General features: G+C 31.4%; 1 protein-coding gene across 1 annotated transcript; it reads left to right on the top strand.

Annotated features, from left to right (window-relative positions):
- Positions 1-11654: 11654 nt before the first annotated feature.
- LOC105116298 (NAC domain-containing protein 72-like) lies at positions 11655-14315 on the top strand. The gene is made up of 3 exons (XM_011013582.1): positions 11655-12136; positions 12301-12569; positions 13489-14315. The coding sequence occupies exons 1-3, from the start codon at positions 11884-11886 to the stop codon at positions 14167-14169; spliced, it is 1203 nt and encodes a 400-aa protein (XP_011011884.1). The 5' UTR covers positions 11655-11883; the 3' UTR covers positions 14170-14315.
- The last annotated feature ends 807 nt before the right edge of the window (positions 14316-15122 follow it).

The raw sequence follows: 15122 nt of genomic DNA, 5'->3' as shown, positions 1-15122 counted from the left end.
TATTAAAAACAAAAGCAGTTAGTTAGTTGGTTAACCCTTTTTTTTTGTCAACTACTACCTTCTCCTCCCAACCAAAACAAGAGATTATGCTCAATGTCACAGGGTAGAAAGATAAAGTATAGAAGACATTACCTGAAATAGCAAACATTGACAAACCTGAAACACACTTAAAAAAAATACAAGAAATAACAAAACAAAATAATATGTTATTAATAAAACTAAAAGACATAAGGTTTCACAAATAAAAGCTTAAATCCAATCTAAGCTTTTTACGGCTTTTCTTAGTTTACCAATTTATACGACTCATAGAAGGATCAATTATAAAGATGAAATATTGTAGTTGGTCAATTAATTGTTCAGCAGTAACAGTACAGATTATGATTTATCGTGCCAAAGATGTTAGAAATTGTTGTTCCACAGCTTGATCAAGAAAGGACAACAAATTATCATAAAAATCATTAACATTTAACAAACCTATGAGTTTATGGTGAATATGAAGTTGGGACTAAGAGAAAATATGAAAGATCTCTTTCAATATGTCCAAACCACTTGGTAAGGCAATGAAGGTATCAACATGGTTAAACATTACATGCATTCGATCAGACATTATGGAGACTTGTAGTTCCTCTCCAATTATGTTTCCAATGATGTCCCCTTTTGTTAAAGCTTTGGGGACGACTCCTAAAACTTGACTGCCTCATAAAAATACAGTTATTAACACACCTCTCATTAACCCAAGGATGCTTCCCTCATATACTAAATGAATCTTTCTCTCAGCTAGTACTTGACCAAGGTAATTTGCTGATTCTAAAAGCCCCTTTTCTTTTCTAAGACTATATCCACCAAAAAGACAATTTTTTTTTATGACTTAAGGAACCTACCATTTCTAACCATTTATATATCCGTTGAATGTATGAGTTGGTTAGAAATGAAGTTAAGAAATAGAATATTTTATAAATAAGAAATTGAAAATGCAATCATAACACCTATATATAGGTTAGGTGAAGTTTCTCTCTTTCTTTTTTTTCTTTTTTTCTTTTTAAAAATATGTATGTAAAAGTAGTTATGATTGTAGATCACATCTTCCCTTGCTTTTATATCCAAGAATGACTTAAATGCCCTCTATGGGTCGGGGATAAGCTTCCCATCCAGTTTTTAAAAAATTGACAAATAGGGTCTTTTTTAGTGTTTGTCAATTTTAGTCAGATTCCCAAGACTATGACAAGCATGTTCTTTATGAAAATTAGATTATAAATCATGAATTATGCAATGCACATCTCCACTAAAATACATCTCAAAAGTTAATAGAAGATTATCTAAAGATTCTTTATGTTTTGAAATAAGTCTTGACTTTTGACAATTTTCATAAGCTTTGTAGAACACATGTGTGTCTGCGAACATGGCGGGCCAATAAAATCCATATTATAAGATTTTTACAGTCGTTGTTTTAATGAGAAATAACTCTCATATGCCTCAGAATGACAAAGTTTAATGACACTACTTACCTCATTGTTTGAAATGTATCTTCTAAATATTTTATTAGGACAATATTTAAATAAGTAAGGGTCATCCCAATAAAAATTCTTCATTTTGTTCAAAAACTTTTCTTTATCTTCGATACTCCAGTGAGTTGGCATTGTTGTTTTATAATTTTTTTTTATAATTTGTACAATTAACCTCCTTGTGGTTCGACCCCGGTCTTGCCGGGTTATTTATTACTTCGACACTCCTGCACTTGGGAGAAGACATCAACCTTTTAGTCGTGTCAAAAGTAATCATCAATTGTTGTGATGTAAGATGTCAAATCTATTATCAATCTTGACAAAAGATTTGTATCAATATTTTCGGTGCCTTTCTTATCCTCGACTTCTTTTTTAGAATAAATTATTTGCAAATCTGCATATTCATCACTTTGTTCTGCCCATTGTAGATTCGAATTGATCATAAACTAATTATTCAATAACATCTACTTCCTTTTAATCATTATCATCTCTAGGTTACTTGTAAATATTAAAAATATTCATCTCCAATATCATCTTTCTAAATGATAGCTTTATTATTCCATTGCTACAATTAATCAATGCATTAGAAGTTGCAAGAAATGAACATCCTAAAATAACATGAAATGAGTTACATGCTTCAATAGGTTGTGTGTCCAAAACAATAAATCCACAAGATAAATGAATTTATAAACTTACATTAACACTTCTCCAACTATTTCTCTAAGCACTTTTATATATTTATCGGTAAGTAAAAGTGTTACTGCAGTTGGTTTTAACTCACCTAGATTAAGACTTTGAAAAACTAAATATGGAAGCAAATTCACACTAACTCCAAGATCAAGTAAAACTCTTTTAATTTTATGTTCTCCAATAAAGCAAGAAATTATAGGACAACCAGGTTATTTATATTTCAAAGCATTATTGTTTGAAGAATAACACTCATTTGTTTAGCTAAAAAGGCTTTCTTTTTCAAATTCAGTTTTCTCTTCATAGTACACAGATCTTTCAAAAATTAGCAGAGAAAGTTATCTATTTAATAGCATCCAACAAATGTATATTGATCCTTACCTATTTAAAAGTTTCAAAGATTTTAGATTTATGATTGACTTTCCTTCGTTTGGTCATGACATGAGAAAATGGAAATGCTTTTGGGGAATTAGTCTTTTCTTTGCAATATTTAGGTTCAACCTCTTCCTTACCCTCAGAGATTGACTCATCATCTTTCTCATAGGGTTCATGAATTTTATTATTTCCTAGATGGCTATTTAGGTTACAACCAAATTCAAATTGCATTGGAAGATTAAGAGAAGACTATTTTTACATGTCCATTTGGTACTTTTACATATAGAAGGATGCCTTTTAGATTATGATTATTTAACAAACTAGGAAAAAGTTTTTGAATAGGTGTGAAGAGAAGAATCTTATGCTAAATTAGAAAAAATGTTATTTTATGGTAATAAATGGCATTATACTTGGTTAGATTATTTCATTAAAAGGAATTGAGGTTGACAAATCTAAAATCAAGTTAATTGCTAACTTGCCAACACCAAAATCTATTAAAAATGTTAGATCATTCTTAAAACATGTTGGTTTTTACAGAAGGTTTATCAAAGATTTTAGTGTAATATCTAAACCATTGTGTAACCTTTTAACAAAGAAAAATATTTTCGAATGAACTGGATACTATGAAAAAGCCTTTGATAAACTTAAAAGCCTGCGTGCTTCTACTCTAGTCATTCAACCTCCTGATTAGCCATTACTTTTTGAAATAATATGTGATGCTAGAGATTATGTTGTAGGTGTTGTCTTAGGACAAAGAAAAGATAAGAAACCCAATGTGATTTACTATGCAAGTAAAACTTTAAATAGTGCTAAAATGAATTACACTACCACTGAAAAGGAATTACTTGCGGTAGTATTTGCATGTGACAAGTTAAGATCTTATCTTGTTGGCTTATTTGTTGTCATTTTTAATGATCATATAGCTTTGAAATATCTTTTTTCAAAAAAAAATTTAAAAGCTAGATTGGTACAATGAATTTTATTACTTTAAGAATTTAATATCACAATTAAAGACAAGAAAAGTATCGAAAATGTTGTTGTAGATCATTTATCAAGATTGACAATAGATTCGAGATCTGACATCACACTAATCGATGACTACTTTTCTTATGAATCTTTACTTTCTATCTCTACAATGTCTTGGTTTGCTAATATTGTTAATTTTCTTATTTTAGGACAATTGCCAGCTGATTGGAATACTCAAGACAAAAGAAAGTTCTTGAAGAAAGTAAAAAACTTTTATTGGGATGACCCTTATTTGTTCAAATATTGTCCTGATTAAATATTTCAAAGATGTATTTCTGATAATGAGGTAACTAGTATCATTAAATTTTTTCATTTTGAGGCATTCATTTCTCATCAAGAAAGACAACTGTAAAAATCTCACAAAGTGGATTTTACTAGCCCACCATGTTCAAAGACTCACGTGCATTCTGGAAAACTTGTGAGAATTGTCAAAAGTTAGGATCTATTTCAAAATGTCACATGATGTCTTTAAATCCTATTGTTGTCATTGAGATCTTTGACTGCTGGGGTATAGATATCATGGGTTCATTTCGTCCATCATTTGGTTTTGTGTACATATTAGTGACAGTAGATTATGTTTCAAAATGGATATAGGCAATTCCAAGTCGAAACAATGATCACAAAACAATGATAAAGTTTTTAAAAGAAAATATTTTAAATCGATTTGGAATCCCTCAAGCTATGATAGGTTATAGTGGAATATAATTTTGCAACAAACCATTTGAGTCTTTAATGAAAAAATAAGAAAGCACACATAAAGTTGTCACCCCTTATCACCCTTAGATAAGTGGATAAGTAGATATTGCTAATATGGAGATCAAACAGATCTTGGAGAAAACATTGAATCCTAATAGGAAAGACTAGTTTTTACAACTTAATGATGTACTTTGAGCTCATTGAACTACTTATAAACATCATTAGCCTGTGGAACTTTAACATAAAGATTATTAGGCTATTAAAGTTTTCAATTCAAACCTTGCTGATGCTAGTGAACTGCCAAAATTATAAATAAATGAGCTTGAGGAAATAAGAAATGATGCATATGAAAATTCAAGAATTCATAAAACAAGAATCAAACAGTTTCTTGATAAGAAAATACTGAGAAAAACATTCAATGTTGGTTAAAAAGTCTTGCTTTATAATTCTCCACTCCATTTATTTCCTTGAAAACTAAGATCAAGATGGAGCAATTCTTTTATTATGAAACATATGTATTTATATAAGGCATATGATATCGAGAATCTATAAAATGACAATGTTTTCAAGGTAAATGGATATTGTTTGAAAGTTTACTTTGATAATTTTTTAATTAAAAATGACTCTATTGATTTGGGTGATCCTATTTATAAAGATTGATTATTTTTTCTCACATTGTTTTTTTTTTTGCCTTTTTTTTTTGCCTTTTTTTTTGTTAGTCTCTCTCACCCAAGTCAAATGACGGATAATGGTACTCCGTGACTTTTAAGTCGTTTTTTTCAGTTTTCCATGATAACTAATATCTATGTATATATTTGTGCAATTCTTTGCTCTTTCCCTTTTCTTTGCATCTTTTTTTCAATTTCCATTTAAAAATGGACACCACTCTTTAAAAATTAAAAAGTATTTTCCTACTTTCCCTCAAAATATGATTACAAAAAATTACCGTGCTAGGTGTAAAAGATTGAGGTCATTAATAAACCATGTAATTCCTGAAGATATTCGCTGGTTAATTAAAATAAAGAACTGATTATTAGGTGAGTCCTCTAATTATTTTATTTCATACATGTTTGGAATAGGTAAAAGCAGTTTTACAAAGAAACATTGTGCAAAACAATTGAAAGTTTGCCACAGATGTGGTAAATGCATACATGTTTGGAATAGGTAAAAGCAGTTGAAAGTTTGCCACAGATGTGGTAAATGGACTTGTAGTGTCAAATGTCATTCTTTAAGAATGATATTTATAAATCGTGAAGATAAAATACAATTCATTAAGGATAGCCTAAGTAAGAGGTCTTCAAATAATCTTCTATTAACTCTTGTGACGCATCCTAGTAGAGATGTGCATCATGCAATTCATGATTTATGGTTACAATTCCATAAAGAACACGCTCAACATAGTCTTGGGAATCTGACTAAAAAAACCGTTGTTTGCTAGTTTTTTAGAAAGTTAGATGGGAAGCCTATCTCCAACCCATAGAGGATATTTAAGCTGTTCTTAGACATAAAACCAAGAAAAAATATGAGCCACAATCATAACTAGTTGTACATACACATATTTTGACAAAAAGTAAAAAAAGTTAGAGAGAGAAAGAGCGACACTCTAGTTGGCCTATATATGGGTGGCATGATTGCATTTTCAATTTCTCATCTATAAAATCTTTTCTTCCTTCCCTTCATTTCTACTCAACCTATACATTTAACAGATATAGAAGTGTCTAGAAATAATAAATTCCTCAAGTCATCAAATAAGAAATATTTGTGTTTTTGGTGCATCCAGTTCTGGAAAAAAAAGAATTTTTAGAATCAATAAATCATATTGGTCAGGTACTAGCTGAGAGAAATATTCATTTAGTGTAAGTGGGAGGTAGCATTGGGTTAATGGTGAGGTGTGTCAATAGTTGTATTTTTTGGAACATCGTTGGAAAAATAATTGGAAAGGAACTACAAGTCTCCATAATGTCTGATTGACTAAATACAATGTTTAACTATGCTGACGCCTTTATTACTTTACTAGATGGTTTGGAGATATTAAAAGAGACTTTTCATATTTTCTCTTAGGCTTAACTGAAAACCCACTATAAACCTATAGGATTGTTAAATGTTTGATTTTTATGATAAATTGTTGTCTTTTCTTGATCAAGCTGTGTAATAGAAATTTCTAACATCTTCACCACAACAAATCATAATCTCTGCTGTTACTAGTAAGCAATTCCTTAGTGAGCTATAATTTTTCATCCTTATAATTGATTCATCTATAAGTCGTATAAATTGATCAACTATGCAAAGCCGTAAAAAGTTTAGATTGAATTTGAGCCTTCATCTATGAAACCTTACATCTTTTGGTTTTATTAATAGCATATTATGTTGTTTTCTTATTTCTTATTTTGTTTAAGTGTGTTTTAGGTTTGTTAGTATTCGCTATTTCAGGTGATGTCTTCTATATTTTATCTTTCTACCTTATGACATTAAGAACAATATCTTGTTTTGGTTGAGAGGAGAGAGAGATAGTTAACATTACAAAAAATAACTTATGACCTATTTTTGCTATTATTAAAACCATTTGATAAAATTGTTATTAGGATGGTAGAGTAAAGAGAAATTTTATTGACTCTTGAAATGCGTCTTATTAAATATTCTTATCAAGGTCTATTAGAATACTTCTTGAAATATTCAGGCTTACAAACTCCCTCACTATTATCACTTGATTTTTCTCATATATTCATTTAACATGTATTATTAAACCTTCATTTTCACACACATACTTTAACATATAATTATAGGTTGCATATTGGATTATTATAATATTTATATCTTTTTTTTGTTAAAGATAATAACTAAAGGGAAAAAATTGATAATATTGATGATAAGAAAATATAAATAAGTTTGGTTTCGTAGCCTCCCTAAGTTAAGCAATTAAGCCCAAATGGGTGTATTAATACCTATATCCAAAAGTCATTGGCCTAGTACTTGTTACATGACTTAAGGAGAAAAGCTTAAGAGAATCAAACATTGCACTATATATGTGTATCTGCAACTCAAGTTACTAAGGTCGCAGGAGTGTCTCAACACCTAAAAGACCAACCAGTCTAAAAGTCATTAGCTGAAAGCTCGTTACATGAGTTAGATATGCATTATATTTTAAGTTACATGTATATATATTTAAAAAAGAAGAAGATAATAATATCAACCCAAGAAAGTTAACCTTGGAAAAACATTAGAAGAGAATATTATTTTCTTCCAATAAAAGCCCTATCAACTATGTTTTCATTCACTAAGCACATAAAAAGAAGGTTTATTAATATCTTGTTTCAATAGTATGAAGCACATGCATAAATTTATTTTGGGTTTGTTTATTTGGATATGTTAATGGATGTTGAATGATGAATGCATTGCTTTGTGGAACTTGCAAATTGCTTTTTATTTTAAGGCTTTGACTACTAGGGACTAATAATAAGCTGGTTGGGGAATGTGATTAGTACTAAAAAGTGCATTTTATCAAGGTTTTATATCATCATTTTGCATTTAAAGTATCAATAACTCCTTAACTAGAGCAAGTTTTATAATAAAAAGTCTAATAATATAAGATACCTTTAATTTATAGTAAATATTTATTTTAAATGCATGTCTATCAAATAAATCAAAGGATTGATTAATGAGTTTACGTATTGAAATTAAGAAGACAAAGAGAGAGCTAAGCTTAAAAAAAAAATGCTAGTTGAATTCAAATTGAAACACCATTTAGTTATTGGATCATAAGTAAAGTTGCAGAACTTGGATTTAGCTCTGGTTTATATGGATAGAAAGCTAAGACATAGGCCTAAAATTTTCATAAAGAGTCCAAGATTCAAATGGATTGTTTTCAAGTTTAAATTATAGCAATAATAGAGAAGTCGGAATCTGTTCTATAGTCCAGGCACTGTTCGGTGTTTAGCCTATATCTCGAGTTCTAGAAGCCTAGATGACCTTATTCTTGTTTAGTTGGAAAGTGGAGATAATTTTCCAGAACTTTCATGGAGACTATATGTTCAAATTTTGATGTTAGGAATGATGTTTTTCGCAAACAAGAAGATAATGTTTGTTACCAAGTCAAGAGATGGTCACCCACATAAAATTTAGTCAACAAATTAATTGTTCTAAATTTTAGCCTATAAAAGGAGGCATTTGCCATGCATGTAGGTATCTTGGTTATTTACATCAAGATCTTGCTCTTATTCTCTTTTTTTAAATTTTGTAATGTTCAACTTTTATTATATGTTATATTAATCTCTTGTTATGCTTTTCATTTCCTTTCCTTTACTTAGTTAATGTATATCATTGTTATGTTTATTTATGTTTCTCATCTTTATTATATTTAGCTAATTTTATTTTGTCAAAGAGAAAAGGGTACACTAATAATGTAAGAATAAGTATAGTATAAACTCAACATGGACTTTAATGTTTGATACTAACATGTTTTGTATTTGTTATCTTACTTACTCTTAATATATTGCTTGTTAAATGGTTAATATAGATTTGTGTTACACAACCCTTGGTACAACAAATACTTATCCTATAATAACCAACTGTATGGTATAACCGATACCTATGTTATGAAAAGAAATTGATTTGTTGTTAACATAAGTTATCACCATGAATACCTGACCATAATTACAAGTATTTGCATTGCTCAAATAAGATAATTAATATAATCATGTTAATAATTTATAATCCAATTGGAACTTTTTTTATTTGTGTTTTTCAGTTGAGTAATAAAAAGAGTTTATACTATACTTACTTGAAATATCATTAATGAGTCCTCTAACCTTAACAATTGTTTTATCCTTGTTTAATTCTCACATGAATCTTATATTTCAAAGTCCTTTTAAATTCTATGTTTTACTATATATATTATTTGTAATTTATATAGTTGACCTCCTTGTGATTCGTCCCTAGTCTTGCCGAGTTATTTATTACTTTGACACTCCTATACTTGAGATAAGACATTAACTTTTTTATTATGTCAAGTAGTTGTTGGCTTGGTACCCTAATGGCATGTGATAGTTTATTCAGGATGTATTGTGTTTTTAGTTTTTATGAATAGTGTTAGAGGCATATTAGAGGGATTTAATGGTATAGAAGCAGTAGACTAACATTAATGTTAGTAGGAATGTTTGGTCAGAACAAACTAATTGAGGATGCAGTAGTGACCTAAGGTAGACCACCAATGAAACTTGGCCAAACCAAAAAAATTAGCAAGCAAGTTTTAGACTTTGTTGCTTTAGATGTGGCGATTTGAGACATCAAATTAGCAAGTGTAGCAAACCAAAGAGTCATTCGGGAAAGAATTTACTAGTAAAGGATGAGCTTATAAATTTTACTAATAATGAGGATGATTCTAATAGTGATAATAATGTTTTGCATGGAAATGGCGGTACAACCCTTGTGATCTAAAAGAGTTTGTTGACACCTAAAGGTGTGTGATTGTGATAAGGATTGGAGGCCTATTACTTATCTGCCACTCTATATGCACCATCAAAGACAAAGTCTGTAGTTTGATCATAAATAGTAGGAGTTGTAAGAATGTGGTCTCTGTAGAGGTAGTAAGGAAACTTTAGCTGGGGATTTAAATCATCCTAAACCCTACAAGCTAACATGACTGAATAAAGATATTAAGATAATTATGGATAGACGATGCCTTGTTTCTTTCTCTATGGGTCAAAAATACTTTGATAGTTTTTGGTGCGATGTGGTCTCGATAGATGGGATAAGTTGGAATTATAAGATATAGCATTGCCGTAGGTAGAGTTTACTTATTATTGGTCTCAAACTTGAACCACCCAACCAAGTTCCTTTAAGATTGTCTATAGACATAATCCTTCTAGAGTACTGGAGTTAATTCTTCATACCTTGCATCGGACGCTTAGGCATCCAAACTACTAGCATGGCAAATTACTTGCATGGCATTCATAAGCAAGTTAAGCAAACAAACGGTGACAATAATGCCACATATAAGGTAATAAGTCATCGTAAGAGAGTGGTATATGAAGTTGGTGATTTTGTATAGGCAGTCATTACACATGACAAGTTTCTAGTAGGTGAGTATAATAAGTTGAAGAAAAAGAAGATATGTTCTTATCAGGCATTGTAGAATATAAATTATAATGCCTACAAGATTCGTCTTCCACATCATTTGAAGACTTCTAATGTCTTTAATTTCCAACACTTGACTTTTTATTTAGAGGAGGAACTAAACTTGAGGATGAGTCCTCTCCAACTAGGGGAATGATGTAGTTAGACTTGTGATAACAGATAATTTTGAGCACTCAAGTGTGGGTTTGCCATAACTAGATGAGGATCTGCCCCATGTAAACTATATGGATGGTTTAACAGATACATTTATGAATTAATGTGATAGGTTTAGGCCTAAGAGGAAGTCTGGTCCCACTAGATTAGAATAACAACTCAAAAGGGCCACAACTTTTAATCCAATCAGTGGATTGCACTTAAATTTTTACATATTTAGAATCACTACTTCAACTATCAGATTTTTAGATTTTAAAAATCTTACTTTAGGGGCTAGGTTTTGATAATTATGTGATTTCTCTTATTATTTTTAAATTTTCTACTTTTTTTCTTTATAGTTTCAATTTTTTATTTTATTTTCTAATAGAAGTAGAGTTTCTGATTTATTTAAGAATTTGTAAAACCCTAAAGAGAGGCATTAGAGGATTGTTATTCTACAAAAGAAATACCTAGAAACTTGAGGTTGATATCTATAGCCTCTTTCACTCATTAAAATTTTTATGTTTTTTCTTGTTGTTTTTTGCATGCATTAATTTGATTAATTTGGTTGTACAATATGCAAAAAAATATTATTGTATAGAAAAAAAAGATCCATGTACTTATTACTGCTATTGGAATGCAACACATATACTTATTATTGGTTTTAATAAAAAGAAATCAAAGCTTACATATTAATTTTTTATTCTATTTTTTTAATTCTATAATAAGGAATAATTTTGGATTATATTATATATCATTTAAGATTAAATTCGAGGATATTAGTACTAAAAGTAGAGGATGATGAATTGCAATAAAATTTTGTTTCCATGGATAATTTTGCGCACGATTTGGTGAATGGAATAGAATTGACAGAGGTATTAAATAAATTATAAAAAAAATAAAATTTGCATATGTAATTGTATGGGTAAGGGAAAGGTCCAAAAGCCACCGCTGAGAGGCTGTGGCCACCCTGGCCTCCTTTCGAAATGTCATTTTCTCTTCTTAAACACCCTCAAGGAATACCTCTTTACATGTAGGGCCTGAAAGCTATGTAGATCTTTCTATGATAAACTCTCTCCTCTCTCCAAATATTTTAAGAGATAGAAAGAGATATATAGACGTGGAGAAGAGTAAATTTTTGGGCATATCTAGTACCAAATTTTTAACCATGATATCACTTATCTTAGCATATATCCATACCCACTTGCACTTGCACACGCAGCAGCACCACTCAATTCGTACAATTCTCTCAAGTATAAATTAGAGGGGAGGCCACACCAAAACTGGATTTATTTCATAACCTTAATTAGTAGTTGGTCTTTCTTTCTAGTTTATGGCAATTGCAGCAACCATGAGCCACAACACAAACAACGAGCAAAACAACAACAATAACGATTGCAACAGCAACAGCAACAACAAAGATGATGACCATGATCATGACATGGTTATGCCAGGATTTCGTTTCCATCCAACTGAAGAAGAACTTGTTGAGTTCTACCTTCGCCGTAAGGTCGAGGGCAAACGTTTCAATGTGGAACTCATTACTTTCTTAGATCTTTATCGCTATGATCCTTGGGAACTTCCTGGTATATATATGTATATATATATATAATATGCTGAACCCAACCTTTTCTTTTATTTTAATTTTGCCTTGTCTTTCTTTCTCTTCCAATTTGTCTAGTACTGGTCAGTACTAGTTCCAGTGATGATGCATGATCATTGATTATATATTTATGTTATTGTTGATCAGCTTTAGCAGCAATTGGAGAGAAAGAATGGTTCTTCTATGTCCCCAGAGACAGGAAATATCGAAACGGGGATCGACCCAATCGTGTGACCACTACTGGCTACTGGAAGGCAACAGGAGCTGATCGGATGATCCGAACTGAGAATTCAAGATCAATTGGTTTAAAGAAAACCCTAGTTTTCTACTCCGGGAAAGCTCCTAAAGGAATCCGAACTAGTTGGATCATGAATGAATACCGGCTGCCACACCATGAAACTGAACGATACCAAAAGGTACTTATAATTTATTTTCATTACATGTTCTTTACCTACCTTTAATTAAGCTTTCTAGTGTGTATAAATTGATATATAGATGAATGAAAATGATAATGTTAGAAAACAGATACATATTAACGAGTCTCCAAGCTCTCCTATTCTTGTTCTTCTTTCTAGGAATCTTTCTGTGAGTGTTCTTGTTTCTTCATGGTGACCACGAATCCTATGATTTCTCATCCATATAAATACCAAGATTTTCATTATTATTTTTTTTACTTCTTTCTGTTTTTTTCTTCTTCTTTTTTCCCTTTCTTTCCCAGGTCATAAATACGAAAACCACAAGCCATAAATCTCAATCCTTTACTTTCCATTTAGTAATCATCCCTAGCTAGTTCTTGGAGGTCTAATTTATACATCCTAATTTGAGTACTAATCCGATTATATTAAGGGATTAATTGAACGCAAAGCTAATTGTTAAAAAAAAAAATCTAACAAATAGATTCATAGCTAGCACACTATATATGCTATCTAGCAAAGAAAAGTAGCAAAGGTGCATATATGAAACTATATATATAGATAGAACACGGCAAAAAAAAATAAAGGCATAATTAAAAAAGAGTTGGTAGCTAGGAATAATACAGGCAGTTAAGTTGCAATCTCTTGTCATTTAATTGGATTCTTTAATGTAAGGTTCCTTCACAAGTTAAATTTATGGTAGCATCAGAATGCATGAACTTTAATTCAATGACCCCCAAAGTTTCCCTATATATTGAACTCTACTTCATTAATACCACCTCATAACTGCAACCGATGCTCATTGACGTCGGTAGCTGGATAAATATTCATTCCGTACTTCGTTTTGTTCCATAATTTCATGATCCATTTGCTTTCTTTTAATCATCAATTCGTTAAGTTCCTGATTTTTTAACTTTTTCAGGTTGAAATATCACTTTGCCGCGTCTACAAGAGAGCTGGAGTAGAAGATCATCCATCCCTCCCTCGTTCACTTCCATCTCGGGCATCCTCATCGAGGGGGACTCAATCTGACAAGAAACACCAAAGTCATATCACGGTGGAAAGATTTCAACCTTATGTAGGACAATCGTCACAACAAATTGAAATGGAAAAGATGAGTGAAACAGATGCAAGCAGCAGCTCAGATGTCACAACTGCTCTTGGACTCTCCAAGCATAACAGTAACGCATACCATCCAACCCCTCCAATAAGCAACTCACTTGGACTTCCAGCTTCTGTAGGAGAAGGAATGTTTCTAAACCTGCCTAAGCAAGCTTCCAGCTCTTTAATCCCTAGCTTCACTAATCTATTCTCTGTTACATCCTCCGTATCGTCGAGTCCAATAGATGATCTGCATAGACTACTTAACTACCAACAAGCTAGCATTGATCATCATTATCAGCAGCAGCAGCAGCAACAATTTTATCTTCTTCAACAACCACAACACCAATCCTCACAGCTTTCTAGTATGACACCACAAACATCGCAGCAGCTGCCTCTCAACATGCTACCAGAATTGCTGCCACCCACCTTTCCAGACAGAATATGGGAGTGGAATCAAATGCCAGAAGCAAATAGAGACTTCAATAACCCATTTAAGTAACCAATGGAGTGCACATATATAGGTAGATTATACTTTCAAGCTGCTACTGATATATCTAGTACTCTCCTTTGATTTATATATGGATATTAATCTACTCTAATGCCTTTTGCTTGCTGATATGACTTATAAAAATTTATGTTTGATTACCCTCGCGTTCTATATTAGGGTTTAAATGGTGGTGCACGTAATTTGATTACTTGAAGTAAATTTTGTTTGGCCTGGCTAGAAAGTTTGTGTCTAAAGATTGAGATTGGTGGCTTTAAAAATACCCAGGCTGTGTCTAATGATTGAGAATGGGGCCTCTCTCTATTCATTTACTTTTTAATTGTCCCTAGCAAGTGTAAAAAGTAAACAGTGTTTACTGTTTATAGAGGGAAATAATATTTAGACTGGTAAAATTCCTTCCCCAAAATTTCTAGTAATGGTCCTCACGAATGTGTTAGCGTACAACATTGAAGAGTTTAACTAATAAAAAAGGACTCCTCCCTCTCTCCAAAACTATGCATGATACAAGTCTAGAGAATCAAGATACCACGATTGATACCCATAGACCATGGCGGGGGACCGGACCCATTTCACAAGCAAATATTCAGATGAAAACAGCATATATAGATTGTCTCATTTGCAATCTATTAAAGATGATCACTTGCATTAAAGAGTATAAGGAGACTGCAAAATCTGCCCCAGTTGCATTAGTTGCTCATGAAATCTAATACTTTGTTTTAATTTTTTAAATTTTATTTTTTTATCGATGAGTCAGTATTTGGTTGCTAGGTTTGTGAAAATTATTACTGCGAAGTCAGTGAGACCCCGCATGTGCATACAAAATGTGGGGGTGTATTCCTCATATATATATATATATATATATATATATATATATAATGGAATGCTGCTGGATAGAGAGGTCCATTGCCTGAAAGCGAAGACAGCGCTCTCCTATAAGGCCTAATTAT

The sequence above is a fragment of the Populus euphratica genome, unplaced genomic scaffold (assembly GCF_000495115.2).
Source record: "Populus euphratica unplaced genomic scaffold, PopEup_1.0 scaffold879.1, whole genome shotgun sequence".
NCBI classification, from domain to species: domain Eukaryota; kingdom Viridiplantae; phylum Streptophyta; class Magnoliopsida; order Malpighiales; family Salicaceae; genus Populus; species Populus euphratica.
The sequence above is the reverse complement of the archived record's forward strand: the minus strand, read 5'-3'. Positions and strand labels throughout refer to the sequence as shown.